We start from the raw sequence: 19946 nt of genomic DNA on the forward strand, positions 1-19946 counted from the left end.
TGTTACAACTTGAGGTCGTAAAGCAGACTTCTAATGCAAGAGGCTAGGACAGGCTACTCCAGAAGGACCATTGGGGTGGCTGGAGAGCAAGTTAAGGCTAAGTTCAATTAGCTACACTGCAGACACTAGGGTGAGCTCCAGATGAATTTAAATCAGATGAAATATTTTTTAAATGATAGGTGGTAAAGGAAAAAGTTTGACAACTTTACATAAAACATTAAATGCACCAATAAAAATAAAACAATTATCTGAAGAAGTCTTTGTACCAAATATAAGAGTTAATACTATCTAATATGTTTAGGGGTATTGTCAAAACACTAACAGGTAAGTAGGCAAGGGAAATGACAAGCAGTTCGTCTGAGGACATGGACTTACAAGCTATCCCATGAAAAATGGCTCATCACTAAGATACTCTAAGGACTATAAGAAAACATATTGCAGTCATACTATCCATTATTTGGTTATTTGGATGGTAATTTAAATTAACCTGGCTTTTAGAACATTTACCACAAAGCTAAGACGTAGGTTCTAGTGTTCTCGTTTTTCAGATGAGACAACTAAGGCTTAGAGGAGCTAAAATTGTGCCCGAGATCCCAGAGCTAAACCTGACCCTGGTCTGAATAGAGTCCCGTGAGGGTCCAGCTGCCAGCCCAGCACGCTGGTGAGGAAGCACCCGTGTTCAGCAGTGATTGTGAAGACTCCGAGGAGTTTTTCATAAAGCCAGTGGAAAACAGAACAGTGTGTGCACTGTAGTTTCTTCTACGTAAAAATATGTTAACATGGAAGATAAGATTAAAACATGATAGTTGTATTCTGGTACAGTATTATAGATGACTTGGTAATATGTGTTTCACATGAATTAAAGGAAAAGTATATAATACTTAGTAAAATGTGTCTGCCTAAAATGCATTTTTAAGTATGGCACCTAGTTTTTGTTCCAGCATTTGTTCTTAGTGGGAACGTGAACCCCCGTATCTGTGACGGGTTACATCCTTTCATGATATCTTCAAAGCCATGTTAACAGTAAGTCCTTCCTCCCTCCCCCCGTGTCTGCCCAGGTGGCGCTGGTGTTCCCCAACAACGACCCTGCTGCATCCATGGTGGCCTTCTATGGCTGCCTGCTGGCTGAGGTCGTTCCTGTGCCCATAGAAGTACCACTCACGAGAAAGGTAAGGCACGTGTTGTTTCATTAAAGCCTGCTAATGGGAATGGCAGGCTCGGCTACACTGGAACATTCTCTCATGAGGTCAGAATGTGCTTTTCATCTCAGCAGGGTGTGGATCAAGAGGCACGAGAGGTTTTCCTTGTTTCTGAGGCTGTCAGGTTTTCAGCAATTAGCTCAGTGGAGGGGATAGTAACCTCACACTCGGCTCAGCTGCACGGGTTAGCAGGAGCAGTGTCTTTGAGGCAGAGCTCTATGCATTGTAACACCACTGAGCCGAGTAATTTGTTAGTAAAGCAAGTTTCTGAGTGTCTTGTTCCTCAGCATCATTACACTGGAAATAGGGTAAATGACAGATTTTTTTTATTTTTATTTCGAGGGGTCGCAGTTGTTGCTTTCATTCAGATGTTTGGACATTATCAAGTCCCAGGTTCAGCTACAGTTTATGAGATCTTATTCCATAATTAGAATAAGTAGCTAATCTCACTCTTATAGTGATAGTGTCCAGTATAAGAAGGAACATTGTGCTGTCCTGCACAGTGGTGTATATTTTTTCATCCATGTGAATGACTTGCTCTCCATACTCCAGAGCTATGGTAACTGGAGGGAGAAAGATAAAGGGAGGAAACCCTACAGTGTTGACAGATGGTCTGATGTTGTCCAAGGAGTCACAGCTGGCAGCCATAGAGTGGTCCCCTCTGATGCTCAGGCTCTGTGACTTCAGAACATGACGTTTGTTATCTTAGAGAACTCTTCATTTTAAATAAAAGAAACATTGGCTCAGGTACAGCTGAGAAGAGGGTAGGATGTACATATGAGTATAGGTGATGACATGTTCTGTTCCCACTGGACTCGTCTTAAAATAATGGGCCTAATGTGAACCAAATTTTCTGAATCCTGAATGTTGCTTATTGAACCTGACCGAACAGTTTAGTCCCATGTACCTTTATTTATCCTCTGTTCTAATACTTGGGGCCAGTGTTCTTACGATGTTTGACATGGAGAGGAGTGTCCATATGTCTGTGCCAGGACAGGCCTCGAGTGGTCGCAGCAGATCTGGAAAAGCCTGCCACCAGTACCCTCTCGAGGTGGCTGAGCTGGTCTGGTAAGGCCAGCTGTCAGCACAAATCTGTCGGCTGGTGATTTAGGCTGAGCCAGAATTTCTCCTTCGTGGACACAGGCTCTGCCACGGGCATGTGAGTTTGACAGGAAAATAGCAAGGCCTTCAGGATGGGGGTCAAATGTGAATATTCTAAGTAGGATAGGCTCTGTGGGCCGCAGGAGTCAGCCCACCAGGGCCAGCCACTCAGCATTCACTTCCTCCCCTTGGAATTCTAACACACCAGCCTTTTGTTTGCCTTTGTAAAGGTTTTCAAATACCCCATTAAAATGAAATATCTGTGGGAGGGGTAACATCAACGACTTGTCACATTTTTACAACTTCCTATGATCAGTCTCAGAATCTCTTTCTCAGGAAATCAGAAGTAGTAAGGATACCATGAGAACCAGGCCTTGTTGGGAGGGACATTGGCTGCCCAGGGCAACCATCAGCCAGCCAAAGTATAAGTGCATGAATGGATGTCACCCACAAGGGGGTCTGCGCAGGGTGCATGTGCTTGTTCGTGTGCGTGTGCGTGTGTGTGTGTGTGTGTGTGTGTGTGTTTGGGGTGAGACTGGATTTGTCAAACGTTGATAGTTATTGGAGCTGAATGAATAGGTTCATGGGCTTTCTTTTTCCTTTTCTCTATATTTATATGTGTGCTTGGAAATTTCCATTATAAATAAAAAGTTAGAAACTAATTGGAAAAAATATACATATATATTATTGACAAGTTCATCTTAGTTTTGATAAGTAAAATGTCTTGTGTCCAATTTCTTTGCTCCATGTGGTTCCATGGCCATGGATCATCTTAAAGCACGTGGGTCTGCAGCATTTTGTGTTGACTAGGCCTTGTGTCCATCTCTCCATCATATCTTTTATTATTGTCTTTTTCACTTCCTGAGAGCTAACCAGCCATTAGTTGACGATTTGGGTGGGCAAGAATGGAATTGGACAAACTAACTAACTAGTTGTTGTGGGGCCACAAATAAAAATGAATTCAAGAGAGAGGCTTACCATGAACTTACCTCTTTATTAGAGAGAGAATCCTTTTTATGGGTGTGATTGATGGTTGCTGTCAAGGAGACTGAGATGGGACTGGGGTAGATGATGGTCAAGTGACATGTCCACGTGGCCTGTCTGATGCTTGAGGAGTTACTTGTCAGAGAGGCAGTGGTGAGGCGAGACTTCTAGGAAGTGACATAATTAGTCAACTCTCTACATATTGGAGAAAAATTGAAAGCAAGAGGAAGGTTTGAATTCAGGTGAAGTCCATTTTTTTTCCTTGGCAACTAAAGAATCATTACTGAGGTTTTGTGATGGGAGAGCTGACCATCCTTGACAGCATGGCTCTTCAGAGGAAGGGCCCTAGCCAAGTGGTCGCCCACAGACCAGCGTACCTTCACTCCCAGGGAAAAGGCACAGAGAACATGTCACGGCAGGAGGGCACACTGGGAGGGGTATCGTCACATTCTTCCTGAGTCTGCTGATGGCACATCAGGCCAGGAGGCAGTTTGCAAGGCCCGGTGTGAGAGCACCATGTGGCGGCTGCGCAGGGCACGTCCAACCTTCTTGTCCTTGTCCTCAAGAGTTCAGGTAGAGACACAGCTTTGACATTGTGTGTTGAGTGTCTCTACATGTGAGGCTCTGCTCTAGGCTCTGAGTTCAAGCGTGTGTTTGTTCAGGGGTCTTGGTGCATGAAGGAGATGCCCAGGCTGCCCTGAGAGCCGGTGATGGGGTCTCATTTCAGTACACTGGGATGCTGCTGGCAGAGCTGTTCCGTGAAGTTGACATTTGATCGGAGCTCTCAGTAGGAATGGCCCAGATGACGAGGACAAGAAGGTCCTTCCGAACAAAGAGGGAGCAGACATGAAGTCTGAATTTTGTGCTGAACTGTGGCATCCTGATCCCAGTTACTCCTTCCCACGTGGTCTCTCGTCTCTTCTTCTGTATTTTAGGTGTCTTTTCATTTTTGTGAATCCATTATTTTTGAAATCAAATCATGAGCAGATGTTGGAAAGACAGGGTTCAGGAAACATCATGCCTCGCTGGGAGTGCCAGGATCAGCATGTGTGCCCTCAGCATGGGTACCCGCCCTTGGCAGGTCAGGGCAGGTACCCGCTGGCACACTCGCTCCCAGTCCCTCTTGCTGTAGACAGAGTAGCAAACTCACACTCACAAAGGAACGCCTTCCTGCTACTGATTCTGATCTTGGAATCTGCCTCCCCTCCCTGCTGTGAGATCATGGTGTTTGGCAATAGGATATCCAAATTCACATTGAAGTGACTGATTATAATTGTGCTTGAAATAGCATTGCTTGAAGGAAACGTACTGTGAGCACCCCCGAAAGGGACCGTCACTGTCCCTGGGTGCCAAACCTGTCCCCTCTCAGGGCTGCACAGGTGTCGGGGATTGTCTGTGCACAATCCCATGAAGAGAGGTGCTTTTCCCTGGGGGGTTACATCTACAATAAGAAAAGTAGAAACTGTTCACTTGAAAGACTACAGTTTTAAGATGTCAACTCTGTTGATTTTACTCGGGAGAAAACACCACATGGTCTCTCACATTTTTCTTAGCAAGGCGCAGACAGGCAGCGTGACAGGTAGCCAGGCGTCTGGCCCACTGACAGGCTTGCTGGTTGTCCGGGGTTTAGGCAGAGTCCAGTGGGAATGAACAGAGGTGCTGGCTCACCACAGTCATGCAGTTTTGACTCTAGCAATGCAGCTCCTGCACAGTGTGAGTCACAGCTGGTGTGGCAGGTGGGAGGAAAGAACTCCAAGTGACCTGACTTCTCACAGGGCAGCTGACACAATAAGCAACAAAACCCACACAGCTGGCGGTTCCTGTGGCCGCCCCACCGGCAGCAGCTCCTCAGACGCCGTGTTCCTCCATCAGTGCTGGTCATTTGGAGGCTCCCAATGCTCAGTGTCACCAGAGTCGATGTCATACATGTTTAATGCATGTTCTTATTTCTTGAGACGGTGGTGCTCATGGTGGGGAAAGGCGACCAGGTCTCCATTTCTTTGGTAGATGTAATCAAATATGGCAGAGCCCTTTGCTCTGAGTGCTTAAAATCAGGCAGTCGGTAATTATTCAGTATAAGACATTGTCTTGGACGCTTTCTGTTCCCCCCAATACTTATGCCCTACAGTCGTGGTCCACAGACTGAGGGTCGTTAGTGCCAGCCCCACATTGAGTACTTATTTGTGCTCTCCTGGTTTATCGCTCGCAGCAGACCTGTGAGATGGCTCTGCCTTTCGCCCCACGGCTAGGCAGGCTAGCTACCCCATTCAAAGCCACGCAGCTAGCAAGCAGCAGCTTGTGCTCTAACCCCAGTTCTGCAGAGCCCAGTCTATGCCGAAACCGTGGGCTGTCCAGGGAGGTTCATTCCATCCCAGAACCCAGGGTGAGGCCTTGTTTTGCCAGGAGTGCCACTGTCATCTCGTCTCTGTGCCTCTTCTGTCACCCTCTCCCAGGACGCAGGAAGCCAGCAGATCGGCTTTCTGCTTGGCAGCTGTGGGGTTACTGTTGCCTTGACCAGCGATGCCTGCCACAAAGGACTGCCGAAGAGCCCTACAGGGGAGATCCCGCAGTTCAAAGGTAAGAAAGTGCTGAGTGCCGTGTTGGGAGGCGAGCTCTTCACTGGGAAAGATGGTACAACATGGAATCAGTTCCAGAGTATACGATTTCCACACGCACATGTCTCAGGCAACACATCACATGTTCTCAGCCTCCCCTGTGGCATGATTTGACTGGTAGTGGCTTTTGCACTGTGGATGTGGTCCTTGACTTGACAGAAACACCAGAGGTTCCCCCTAGCATGTGATGGTGTGAAGCATAGCCATGAATGGGGAGGTGATGCCACACACTTTTCTGGGAAATGCTTGCCTAAAAAGAATTTGTCCTTTATTTCCAAGGTTGGCCAAAGCTATTATGGTTTGTCACAGAGTCAAAACATCTCTCTAAACCTCCTCGAGACTGGTTCCCACACATCAAAGATGCAAATAACGACACCGCATATATCGAGGTAAGTCACTGGGCGTGGGGCTTCGGGACTAAGTCCCCGCGGTTCCCATAGTTACACAGCTCCAGGATCAGGACCTGCAGCCTCTTCCTTACCCAGAAGAGCTGATGGATGTGGTTCCTGCTTTGTTCTTTGGTCCCACTCATCCCCATGTTGTCATCTTGTTTCAGTATAAGACGTGCAAGGATGGAAGCGTGCTCGGGGTGACGGTGACAAGGATTGCACTGCTGACCCATTGCCAGGCTCTGACACAGGCATGTGGCTACACAGAAGGTACGTGGGGGGGCCCCCTCTGGGACCCTCCCTGCAGGACCCTGACTCCAGACCTTGGCCTGTGAGATGCGTGTTGACCAGTCAAGGGACTGTGTTGTAAGCATAAGAGACGTGTTAAGTTTGCACCTAACTCAAGTGCAGGTTAACTTGGATTAGGTAGTGTCTCAGCTCTGGCTGCCATAACAAATCCCACATCCTGGGGCTTGAACAGCAGACGTTTGTTTGTCACAGTGCTGGCTGGAAGTCTGAGATGAGGGCGCCGTCAAGGTTGGTTCCTGATGGTGAGCACCTCTTCCTGGCTTGCAGGCAACACCATCTCTGTGTCCTCACATGGCCTTTCCTCTGTGCATGTGGAGAGAGAGAGAGAGAGAGAGATGTGGTGTCTCTTCCTCTTCTCACAAGGACACCAACCCTATTGGATCAGGTTCTACCCTTTGACCCTTAGAGGTCCCATCTCCAAATTCAGTCACTCTGGGGTTAGGGTTTCCACCTATGAACTTGAGGGGACCCTACTAAGGCCGTAACAGATCATTAATACCAAATGTATTCATCTCTGGATGCACTTCAGAATCTCTCTGAAAGCATTAAAAATGTCCCATGTTTGGCTCACCCCTACCAACTGAATCGAGTTTCTGGGCGTGGGTTTGATGTGCTCCAGGGGTGGGCTACACAGTTGAGACCAGTTGTTTTTATGATGTACCAGACGGGATGGTCATGGAGGCAAGAGGTAGGGTGACCAAAGGAAACTGGTATCAGTCCTGACCTGGGATCCTAGAAGGTCAGACCAGATACCAGTTAACCATCTGGCTGGAGCCTCTGTGACAGGGCCCTGTGGTGGGGATGTGCCCGAGGAGGCTGGTGGCACCGTTGCACCACTCTAACCTGAAATGCTTTACTTTTTCTGTTTTTCTTGTTGTTTCTCTCTCCCCCTGCTTTTCTTCTGGTAGTCTCCTTTTTAAAAAACAATTCACTCAGCTCGTGAGATGTTCTGCTGATTTTTGTCCCTGAACTAGTTTCCAGGACATTTTCACACATTGTCTCTAATTATTACCAGCCTACTTGCCAGAGTTTTCCATTTTAATTTCAACATTCCTTACAACCTCCTGACCCATTTCCTTGCCCTAAGCAGAGGCCCGAGGTTGTCACTGTTGTGGGTTTGGAGAGAGGAAATAATATATTGATATATTTGCTCCTTATTTCTCGATGTGAAAAATACTTGTATAACATGGAATAGAGACTGTTTCTTTGAGCATCTTTATTTTGAAAGCCCCTTTGCCCATCCTCTCTGAAAGGGGGTCAGACACAGAGTGAGGAATCTTTGGCAAGCATCTCCAGAGCAAATACCTAGAAATGGGAGACGGGGTATCAGTCAGTGCCTGGGGCTCAGCACTGGGCGGCCTTGGGCAGAGGTGTAGGCAGCTGGGCCCCTGCCCTGGCCAATAGACAGATGTGACTTCAAGAGGAATGTTCATGGTGTCGCAGGCAGCTGGCTCTCCAGCTTGACTTCCATGTTCCATGTAGTAGTTGTTCCAGCCATATCTTTTTAGCTCCTTTTTCTTACTCCCGCCTTTAAAAAGCCCCCCATAACTCTTGACTGCTCCCCCATCCTACTCTTCCAAAGCCCCTGCTTTATCACCCAGCCCCACCCCTGAGACTTCTTTGGTGCAGCATACGGTGTTTGCTGGAAACTGCCTGGTCCTCCGGATTCCCTGGGAGAACACGTGACGGAAATGAAAAGAATCCTTTTTAAAAAAGGAAAAAGGCAGGGAAGGGGGAAATCTGTATATAAAAAGGGAAGGAATAAGGTGCTGTAAGTGATGGTGTGAGGAGCTATTGCTGTAAATGTGCATGTTAGAATACTGTCTAGAACAGTTTCCTGGCAGGCTAGCCTTTTTAAATGGGTTTGCAAGCTGCAGACTTTCTGCAAAGATACTGTGAAATGATCATATTCCAACATCCGTTGCTACCCCTGATGAGACACTAGGTTTTCTTTGCCCTTTGTTCTGTACCTGTTTTTTTATAAGTAAGAATCTTTCTACCCTTTTTATTTGCACAGCTGAAACAATTGTGAATGTGTTGGATTTCAAGAAAGACGTTGGGCTCTGGCATGGAATCCTAACAGTAAGTGTGAAGCTGGGCCCTGCTGTGTCCTCGTTACATTTGAATGTCCTCATGTCAGAGTTAGAGTTGGGATCTTTATACTTATCAGCTATAAGGAAATGTTCTTCCCAGTTATAAGGAAAAGTTGCCATTGTTAGGTATCTTTTTTTTTTTTAAATAAATCTTTATTCAGATTATTACAATTATTTCTCCTTTTTCCCCCCATAGCTCCCCTCCACCCATTTCCCACCCCACCTTCTGCCCTTACCTCCCCCCACTGTCCTCATCCATAGGTGTATGATTTTTGTCCATTCTCTTCATGAACCCCCCATACCCCTTTCCCCCTGAGAATTATCAGTCCACTCCCTTTCTATGCCCCTGATTCTATTATATTCACCAGATTATTCTGTTCCTCAGGTTTTTAATTCACTTGATTTTTAGATTCGCTTGTTGATAGATATGTATTTGTTGTTCATAATTTTTCTCTTTACTTTTTTCTTCTTCCTCTTCTTTAAGAATACCTTTCAGCATTTCATATAATACTGGTTTGGTGGTGATGAACTCCTTTAGCTTTTTCTTATCTGTGAAGCTCTTTATCTGCCCTTCAATTCTGAATGATAGCTTTGCTGGGTAGAGTAATCTTGGTTGTAGGTTCTTGCTATTCATCACATTGAAAATTTCTTGCCACTCCCGTCTGGCCTGCATAGTTTCTGTTGAGAAGTCAGCTGACAGTCGTATGGGTGCTCCCTTGTAGGTAATTAACTGTTTTTCTCTTGCTGCTTTTAATATTCTCTCTTTGTCTTTTGCTCTTGGCATTTTAATGATGATGTGTCTTGGTGTGGTCCTCTTTGGATTCCTTTTGTTTGGGGTTCTGTGGGCTTCCTGGACTTGTAAGTCTATTTCTTTCACCAGGTGGGGGAAGTTTTCGGTCATTATTTCTTCAAATAGGTTTTCAGTATCTTGCTCTCTCTCTTCTTCTGGCACCCCCATAATTCTGATGTTGGTACGCTTGAAGTTGTCCCAGAGTCTTCTTACATTATCTTCAACTTTTTGGATTTTTTTTTTTTTTGCTTTTTGCTTTTTCGGTTGAGTGTTTTTTGCTTCTTTGTATTTCAATTCTTTGACTTGATTCTTGTGTTCCTCTATTCTGTTTCTGGGTCTCTGTATAGTATTTTTTATTTCAGTCAGTGTATGTTTAATTTCTAGTTGGTCCTTTTTCATATCTTCGAGGGTCTCGTTATATTTATCGGCCTTTTCTAGGATATTCTTAAAAAGTCTTATAACCGTGGTTTTGAATTCTATATCCAGTCATTTGTTTTCCTCCATTTCTTTCGTTTGTGATCTGATTCTTTGACCCCGCATTTTCACTGATTCCCTGAGTTGGTAAGGTAGATATTTGTGCTAGGTTTCCAATATGGCCCAGTGGGTCTGCTTCCCCAGTTAACCTGAGGTGGACACTCTTGGTGCACCCCTTTGTGGACTGTGTGTACAGCCTTGTTGTAATTAAGTCTTTATTGTTGTTGGTATCACTGGGAAGAATTGACCTCCGGGCCAGTTGGCTCTAAGGATCAGCTGTGTCTATGCTGGGAGAAGTTCGGTGCTGGAGACAGCCTTATAGGATTAGACTTGCCAAATTGCAATAGCCTTTGTGCTCAGCTTGGATGGGGTGGAGTCTCAGTCTTGGCTTCCTGTCAGCCTTGCCCTTGCGCGCATGTGCGCTTTCAGTCCTCCGCCTTCCCCAGCTCGAGTCTCCGCCTGAGAGTCCAGACTCCCCCCACAAGAGCGTGGGTCCCCAGGGGCTCGCCTGGAACTGGGGTTCAGTGCAGTCAGAACTGGGGCTCAGTGCAGTCAGGATCCTCTGACTCCCTTCCACTAGGGAAAGCCTGTGGCAACCTCCGCAGCCTTTGTGCGCACTGGCCCGCGTGCGCCTTCAGACTTCTGCCTTTCCCAGCTCGAGTCTCCGCCCGAGAGTCCAGACTCCCCCCGTAAGAGCATGGGTCCCCAGGGGTTCGCCCGGAACTGGGGTTCAGTGCAGTCAGAACTGGGGTTCAGTGCGGTTGGGGGCTTCCTTCCCCCTTCCGCCAGAGAAAGTCAGCCAGGCTCTCAGCCGCCCTTCCTCTCTGCGCGCACAAAGCCCCTTTGCCATACCTCCAATTCTCTGTGAGCTTTTCTCTTTCCTTCTAGTTGTAGAATTTTCACTCAGCCAGCTTTCTTGTGGTTCTGGATGGTGTCCGTTCTGTCTTTTAGTTGTAGTTTTGAAATTGTTGTGCGAGGCAGCAGTTTAGGTGTTTACCTATGCCGCCATCTTGGTTTCTCTCCTAGGTATCTTGAGTTGTCAGGTAAAGTAACTTCCAAGAGCCTGGCAAACCCACTGGGTCTCTGCAGCTGCTTGCTTGAGTCACTGAACCACAAACTGAGGCTCCAGTCTTTCTTGGGATCTCCCTCCCCACAGTCAGCACGTAGGATTACACAGCATTGTTATCGGTGTCTTTTGTTTGGGCCACTTGCCCGTACATCTGATTTGGCTACAACATTCTAGTTATTTTTCTTTCTGAGTCTGTTTATAACTCTTGAGGTGATCTCCTGTTTCATTATGCTATGGGGAAACTCCTTTACAGACCTCCCCTTGAGGAAAATTCAGCACGCATCATAGAGAATGCATCTCTTTATTGTTGCTGCTTCCTGATAAGTGATGGCAGTTCAAAGCTGTTGGCACATTTATAGAGACATAAAACTTATTATTTAACTAGAGGCCTGGTGCACAAATTTGTGCACGGGTGGGGTCCCTCGGCCTGGCTGGTGATCGGGGATGATCAGGGCTGTCTCCCGCCCGGATCAGGGTCTGGGGCCAATTGGGGAAGCTGGTGTGGGGGGAGGGATTGAGGGAGGTTGGTGGGCCAGCTGAGGGGATGGGCCATGGGAAGTTGGTCGGCCAATTACAGGAGCACACTGACCACCAGGGGGCAGCTCCTGTGTTAAGCGTCTGCTCCCTGGTGGTCAGTGCACATCATAGCAACCAGTCGACCAGTCGTTTGGTCGCTTAGGCTTTTATATAGAGAGATATATGTTTGGCACTTAGTGTGCAGCATAACTGCTTAGACCAGCCGTGGGCAAACTACGGCCCACGGGCCGGATCCGGCCCGTTCGGCTGTTCTATCCGGCCCGCGGAGCCGAAAGAGCGGAGGGTTCTCTTGCTCTCCCCTCCGCTCCTTTACTTTGAATTTATATTAGTTCACACAAACACTCCATCCATGCTTTTGTTCCGGCCCTCTGGTCCAGTTTAAGAACCCATTGTGGCCCTCGAGTCAAAAAGTTTGCCCACCCCTGGCTTAGACCCTCACCGTGTCTGTTTTATATGTGGTCATTTTTAATCACCCATTTTTTCTTCTTAAGTTTCTTATGCTGAAACTTTATATCTTTTCTTAAGTAGAAAAATTTAGTTCTTTTTGCACATTTGATAGAAACATCAGTACAGAAAGGAGAATTAATAATTTCTTCATAAATCAGAATTTATTCGAACAAAAGCAGTTATAAGACAAAGTTTACAGCTCCAGATCAGCAGCATCTTTCTGCGATCGAGATGGTTCATTGCGTGACTCCCCAGGTGCCTCACTGCCCTGCTGCCCTTCCTTCTATAGCTTTGTGACTCCAGGACAGTCACCTGAGCCAAAAAATCTTTTGTTGCCTGAGTCACTGGAACCTCTGTTTTCCTATTTGTCCAATGGGAATGATGATGCTGTGTGAGAATAGTAGGCCTGATGTTGAGTGAGCACCTGTTTGATAATGTGACAGAGCGGCTGTTACTGTGCCATCAGAGTTTCTCCTAACAATCTCAGTTTCGAGAGCCCTGCGACAGGTCTGGAGTAGGTCTTGTTGATAGTCTTCCACCTGCTTACTGTTTCTCTGGATTACTGCCCAGGAATCAGTGGTTTCTCCAACTCTGGCTGCCACCTTTTTTAGAGCAAGGCAGGTCTGGCTGGATAGCCACACGCACTTTTCTGTGGCATCTTCTATGTGTGGAAGAGCTCTCACCCCCAGCATGGAGTGGGGAGCAACTGCAGCGAGAGGGGCCGGCCGACTCACTTTTCCCGGGGAAGGTGTAGGTGGTCATTTTCCGTCTGAGCTTCCAGAATTAGGCCAGCGCTTTCCAGAGTGTCCGTGCCCTCTCCCTCCCCCTCCACCTGCAGGAGCAGAGAGAACCCTGATATGGCAGAGCCTGCAGGGGGCTCTACCGGCGTTCCCCTTTGCAGTCCCTTAGCTGCCAGCTTCTGAGTGCATTAGACTGAATGACGTCCAGCAGGTGTGTGAGGCCTACATGTGTAAAGCATGTAGGGACTAACTTTTATTTTTTTAATTTGCTTTTACTTTTTTTTTTCCAGTTACAGTTGACATTTAATACTATTTTATGTTAGTTTGAAGTATATGTATAATGGTTAGACATTTATATATTATACAAAGTGACCCCCCCCCCCCAATAAGTCTGGTATTTTAAAAGTTAGTTTTGGTTACTTGTTTTAAAGAAATGAATTCTTTAGGGCTCCTGATTACGTTAGCAAGGCTACATGGCAGACTGAGGGTGATGCAGACACGTTCCACTGCTCCTTGACATTTCAGGGTAACATTTAATAAAGGAAATACATTTTTTGAAAGAAAAGTTAGTATAATACACTAGAAAAAATTAAGCTTCCAGACTATGAGAGGACCTTAAAAAATTATCATCCAACTAAAGGTTTTCTAAGAAAAGTATTTAGACTTAGATTCTTTAACTGTATCAGGAAAAGCAGGAGCTAATAGGACTAGATAGCCTTTGAGATAGTCACTTCTCGGATTATTCTGAGATGCACTGGGATCAGCTGCCTGCTCACACTCCGCAGCCCTGGCATTGGGATGAGCCGCAGCCTGTCCTGTCGTGCCCCCATCTGGAGCCTGGTGTCCGTGGGTAGGCCTCTCTGTCTCACTGTGTCCTTGCCTTCAGAGCGTCATGAACATGATGCACGTGATCAGCATCCCATACTCACTGATGAAGGTGAACCCGCTCTCCTGGATTCAGAAGGTCTGCCAGTACAAAGGTACGTTCCAGGGTGGCCTCATGGTGCCCTCCCCGCTCCCATTATCATGAGTACTTCTTTTAACATCTCATGGTCTGGGTGCACATAGTAACTCCCTTTTCTTCTGCTTCTACTTCAGCAAAAGTGGCCTGTGTAAAGTCCAGGGACATGCACTGGGCGCTGGTAGCACACAGGGATCAAAGAGACATCAACCTCTCCTCTCTGCGGATGCTGATCGTGGCCGATGGCGCAAACCCCTGTAAGCACCGGCTGCTGCTCAGGCGAGGAAAGGCAGGCAGCAGGATCCTCATCGCCAGGGTTCATTCTCTGCACTTTGAGTTCTTTTCCTAGTCTCTACCTTAATTAAGAAGTTGTCTCAAAATAATAACCAACAGAACTATGCACCGACTACAGGCACATGATGTGCCAGTGGAGAGCATGGAGCTTTCAGACGTGGCCCTGTGGCCTCCACTTCTCACTTCTGTAGAGAACATTGCTTTTTACCTAAAAATCCTTCTCTTTCTTTAGCTTGAAAATGTTATATAAGTTATAAGATTTTCTGAGGATTAATGAAGTAATCCCTCTATACAGTTCCTCGGGATGTAATAAATTCTCAAATGTTAACTACTATTGTTTTATGGTCCATAGTAGTTTTATTGATCAGGAAATTAATTTGTCATTTTTAATGAAATTTCATTATCAAATCCTATAGCAAAAAGTATCTAGGTAAAGGTAATAAGCAGTTTCACAGGATACTGTTAATATACCTTGAGAAATAGTTCAGTCAGTAGCAATAAATCCCAGCTAGCTTGTTTTTTTGTGTGAGAGGAATATGTAAGCCAGAAGCAAAGTCAGGGAAAGTGAATTGAATGTAAGAAAGTTCTGACTACCTTTGTAAACCATGCGGTGTATATATCTGTAAATTAAAGCAGCATATACTTTCTTAAAGACTATCTGATATGCAAAAGTGAACTGGCAAACAATTTTTAGTACTAGTTTTACAAATGATTCTTCCATTTACAAAATAACTCCATAAATTGTGAGCTATATTTTTCTTTCTTTTTTAAAAACTTTATTGTTGAAAGTGTTACAGTCGTCCCCTCTTTTTCCCCATTGACTCTCTCTACCCCGCACCCATTTCCAATTCCCTTCCCCTCCCCCAGGTCTTCACCAAACTATTGTCTGTGCCCATGTGTTATGCATATATGTGTATAAGTTATTTGGTTAATGTCTCCCCTCCCACGCACTCACCTCCACCTTCCCTCTGAACACACAGTTGATTTTACCCGTTACTCAACAGAGCAACATGTCTTATATAGAGCAAGGTAAACTTGTTCTAGGAAATTATTTAGCTGATAGGTCCCTAGTAATTATACTCGGGTCTCATCATTCAAGTTAATTTGAAGTTTTCTTCTGTTAGTTAAGGCAGAGATTTTCAGCTGGTGTGCCACAAGAATTTTAAAAATATGTTAACCTGACTATTTAGTCATGGACACTGACCTCATGACAATAGCCAACACAACAATAGCCGTCCAGTGTAAATGAACCAAAATGATACTTTTTTTTTTTTTTGCCAGATGGGTAAAAAAATATATTTTTTGATGTGCCACAGAATTTTAGTAATTAGTTTATGTGTACCATGAGATGAAAAAGGTTGAAAATTGCTGAGTTAAGATTAGATTAACCCACCCTTTAGAACATGCATATTGAAAATGGTAGAACAAGTCTCAAAAAAGTTAAGTTCTTCCGTCAGCAAATGTTTTGATACAGCACAGAAGTTGTGTAAATTCTTGAGTTCCGTAAGTGTGAGAAATTGTATTAAGGGTCTTTGCCATGCTGCCTAATTCCACGTGTGCCTAAACCCTAACAAAAGCATTTTCTAGGATGGGATATTTTCAATCAATGGCATAGCTGCTGCTGCCTGATCTCCATTCCCTCTTTCGCTCCAGGGTCTATTTCTTCCTGCGATGCATTTCTCAATGTCTTCCAAAGTAAAGGCCTGCGCCAGGAGGTCATCTGTCCCTGTGCCAGCTCGCCAGAGGCGCTCACTGTGGCCATCCGGAGGTACTGCACACACTTCACGCAGCCAGCCTGGGGAAGGTCAGACCACGCCACCGGAGGGAGACCTGGGATCATAGCAGTTAATCTTAGTGAGGACGCTGGAATGGATTCTTTAAGATGTTTAGATTCAGTAGCCAGGGAAATAGCCCTCCTTCTGGCAAGTCACTGTCATTCCCGTGTGAGTGGAAACCCACTGGGGGCACACTGACCTCTTGTCCTTGCACATTGCTCACTTTTTCATTTGCTCACACTAGACCCAGCTTTAATTTGGGGTGGAACAGAGTCAGTGTTGAGTGAAGTGGAATTTTTGTCACCTGTGCTGTTTTTTTTTTTTTTTAATATATTTTTATTTATTTCAGAGAGGAAGGGAAAGGAGAGAGATAGAAACAGCAATGAAGAGAGAGAATCATTGATTGGCTGCCTCCTGCAAGCCCCCCACTGGGGATCGAGCCCACAACCCAGGTCTGTGCCCTTGACCGGAATCGAACCTGGGACTTTTCAGTTTACAGGCCGACGCTCTATCCACTGAGCCAAACCAGCCAGGGCTGACATGCAGTTTCTGTGTCATCTTCATTTTTCTTCTCTCTGCAATATTACACATACTGCACTTTTAAAACACTGGTTTTCTGAGGTTTGGAGCCACTTGGCGGTATATCTGAGCTCTTGAGTCTGTGGTGGGTGTGGGTGGTGGGTGCTCTTGCCCAGCCTCATTGCTCGGTGCCCTGGGTTGTGGGTGTAGGTCACTGCAGCAGCACCACTGCCTTGAGCAGCGCTGGGGGGGGGGGGGGTGTGGGCCGGTGAAAGCTTGTCCTCCCACGATGAGCGCTACCAGGAAGGCGCACGATGGTCGTCAGCCCTCCATTATCCACACTAACAGGAGAAAAGGCAGGGAGAGCATCCTCTAGGTATTGGCAGCTTGTACCATGACTGACTTTTCATTGTCTTTGGGTTCCGTCTCAAGTTAGGTTTCATTTCCTGTCATACAGATGTGCTCCCTTGTAAGAAGGGATGACAGAGCTCTCAGGGCACGAAGCACGTGAGTCTGCCCTTGATTACTGAAAGGTTGACTTCCCAAAAATACTCACTGGGAGAGTGTCCTTAAATGAGAAACCAGGTGCTTTAGGTGTTTGTTAATGTAAAATTAACGGGACCACCTGACAATTGGGATAAAAAATCTAAAATCTTTAAAGTATCAGAAGCAACTTTCAATTTTGACTGAGCCAAAAATGAAAAGTCTCTAACATTTAAATCGATGAGGAAACATGGCACCATAAGCAGACTTCAGTATTCCTTTTTAAAGGATGACTCTGTCGCCCTAATCACAGGAGTATCCCCACAAACCACTCATTTCTGTCTGACCTTGGAGTACAGGAAACTTCAGGGTTGTCGTAGCAGATTTACCTCCACAATGTTCTTCACATGTTGTCCACATATTAGAATGTCTGTCGCATTTGAACCTAAGATGGGTTCCAGGGAGACTTTTGGGCATTAGTCCCAGCAGAGGCCCAGCCCTGCCATGTAATCCGGGGCCTCAGTTTCCATCACCAAAAAATGGGGGCATTGGGCTCAGTAATCTCTTAATTTCCTTCCACCCATAAACTTTTAGGGTTCTATCTACAGTTCTGTGACATAGCACCATTGCCACAGATAATTCACTAAATGAATGATTCACACCTGTAGAAAAATCTTAATAATAAAAGGCTAATATGCAAATGGTCGTTACATGCGATTAGCTTCATCCCCTGCCCAGCCGGGCTTGATGGGGGACCTGAGGCTGCATCCCCTGCCTAGTGGGGCTTGACGGGGGTGGGGCCAGCTGGGTCTGGGTTTCATGTGATTTTGAGGCACGTGTGGGTGGGCAGGGACTTGACTCTGGGTCCTGCGGCACACCTGAGACTGACAGGAGGGAGATTTTCATATACATGTTACTAATTTTCTTTCATGTCTGACACTTTTATTATAGAGAAAGGGCAAATAGCAATATTAAAACATTTCCTCCAATTAATTCCCTTTTAATGTACACAAATTTCATGCACCAGGCCACTAGTGCAGTTATAATAAAACTAGAGGTCCAGTGCACGAAATTCGTGCATGGGGGGGTGTGTCCCTCAGCCCAGCCTGCACTGTCTCCAATTTGGGACCCCTTGAGGGATGTCCGACTGCCCGTTTAGGCCCGATCCTACTGGGGTACCAGGATTGGGCCTAAATGGGCAGTCGGACATCCCTCGAGGGCTCCTGGTAGGATCGGGCCTAAACGGGCAGTCGGACATCCCTCTCCCATCCCTCCCAACTGCTAGCCTGCCTGCCTTCCTGATTGCCCCTAACCACTTCTGCCTGCCAGCCTGATCACCCCCTAACCACTCCCCTGCCAGCCTGATTGATGCCTAACTGCTCCCCTGCCAGCCTGTTTGCCCCTAACTGCCCTCCCCTGCAGGCCTGGTCACCCCTAACTGCCCTCCCCTGCAGGCCTGGGTCCCCCCCAACTGCTCTCCCCTGCAGGCCTGGGTCCCCCCCAACTGCCCTTCCCTGCAGGCCGGGCACCCCCAACTTCCCTCCTCTGCCAGCCTGATCACCCCCAACTGCCCTCCCTTGCAGGCCTGGTCCCTCCCACCTGCCCTCCCTTGCTGGCCATCTTGTGGTGGCCATCTTGTGTCCACATGGGGGCAGCCATCTTGTGTGTTGGAATGATGGTCAATTTGCATATTACTCTTTTATTAAATAGGATGCTGGGTATTCTGGAAAATGTGTATCATTTGGACAGACTTTACCTTTGCTACAACATCGAGGAAATTTTCCATCAGATGGTTTTTCATTGGAGAAATTTAGTGATAGGCAAAATTGACATCTAACAGTCATTCCACCACAACTATGTTCGAGAATTGCATCCTCATGTACTCCATTTTCGATGTGAAGGCAGTTCCTACCAGTATTGGTAGTACTTGTTGGTGACTGTTCTTTGGACATATTCTGTCAACACTGCCACCTTCTTTCAAGTTCAGAGGCACGTTGATCTTTAGACATTTTCTGTCGATGACGCCGGCTTCTTTCAGCTTCAGAGCGACGTTTTTCCAATAGCTGCTCTTCAGATACATTCTGTCGCAGGTGCCGCCTTCTTTCAAGATCAGAAGCACGTTGCTCTTCAGACATTTTCTGTTGATAATGCTGGCTTCTTTCGGCTGCAGAGCTACCTTGTAAATCAATAGTAGATGTTTAGACATAGTCCCACTTCCCTGCTGTCAGGTGAATGAGAGTCCTGGCTGTCAGGTGGCAGGGAGCTGTCTGACCAATGGCCAGTTCTCTAGGGGTGGGACTTCCTCCTCCCTGCTGTCAGATGGCTGTCAGGCCACTGAGAGCTGTCTGACCAATGGCTGATTCTGGCTGATTATGTGGGTTGGGACTTCCTCCTCTCTGCTGTCAGATGGCTGTCAGGCCACTGAGAGCTGTCTGACCAGTGGCTGATTCTGGCTGATTCTGTGGGGGTGGGACTTCCTCCTCCCTGCTGTCAGAGTCTGGGCCAGCACAAACTGGGACACAGCATCAAGTCCCCCTGTGCTAGAAGACCCAGAGTCAACTCCCCACCCACTTGTGTTTCCCCTGGACACAACATCCAGCCTCATGGAGGGGCTGACAGGCCCAGACATGCCAGAGGCTGGGGAGCCGTGAGGCTGGATCTGCCACTGGAGTGGGCGGATCCCGCCTGTCCACTTGGTCCCCATGACTCCTGGCCGGGCCAACAGGCCCAAACAATCCAGCCTTGCTGCTCAGCCCCAGACACTCCAGAGGCAGCAGAGCAGCCAGGCTTGATCCGCTACCTGAGTGGGCACATCCCATTGTGACCCCTGGCTGGACACCCCAGGCGCCTCCCAGCCACACACCCCGGGCTGCCTCCACTGGTGGCGGGGATCGGTGCGTGGGGGCCTGGCCACCTCCCAGCCAGACACCCCAGGCTGCTTCCGCTGGCGGCGGGGATCAGTGCGTGGGGGCCTGGCCGCCTCCCAGCCGCACACCCCGGGGCTGCCTCTGCTGGTGGCGGGGATTGGTGCATGGGGGCGCGAGTGCCTCCCAGCCAGACTGTGGGACTCCGGCGGGGCTGGACTGGGGGACTCGAGCGGGGCTGAGAGCACTGGGCGCCGCCATCTTGTGGCTATGGGCACCACCATTTTGTGGCGGAGTGACAGT

At 47.2% G+C, this 19946-nt stretch overlaps 1 protein-coding gene across 4 annotated transcripts in view; it reads left to right on the plus strand.

Annotated features, from left to right (window-relative positions):
• DIP2C (disco interacting protein 2 homolog C) overlaps window positions 1-19946 on the plus strand; it is a 421423-nt gene that overhangs the window by 297686 nt on the left and 103791 nt on the right. For all 4 annotated transcript variants that reach the window (XM_080656660.1, XM_080656661.1, XM_080656658.1 and 1 more), the window contains 8 exons: window positions 1059-1169; window positions 5738-5861; window positions 6179-6288; window positions 6456-6558; window positions 8615-8679; window positions 13634-13727; window positions 13846-13965; window positions 15656-15770. In XM_080656660.1, coding sequence (XP_080512786.1) covers window positions 1059-1169; window positions 5738-5861; window positions 6179-6288; window positions 6456-6558; window positions 8615-8679; window positions 13634-13727; window positions 13846-13965; window positions 15656-15770 — 842 coding nt within the window. The remainder of the gene's footprint in view (window positions 1-1058; window positions 1170-5737; window positions 5862-6178; window positions 6289-6455; window positions 6559-8614; window positions 8680-13633; window positions 13728-13845; window positions 13966-15655; window positions 15771-19946) is intronic.

This window comes from Plecotus auritus, assembly GCF_963455305.1.
Source record: "Plecotus auritus genome assembly, chromosome: 1".
In the NCBI taxonomy this organism is placed as follows: Eukaryota; Metazoa; Chordata; class Mammalia; order Chiroptera; family Vespertilionidae; genus Plecotus; species Plecotus auritus.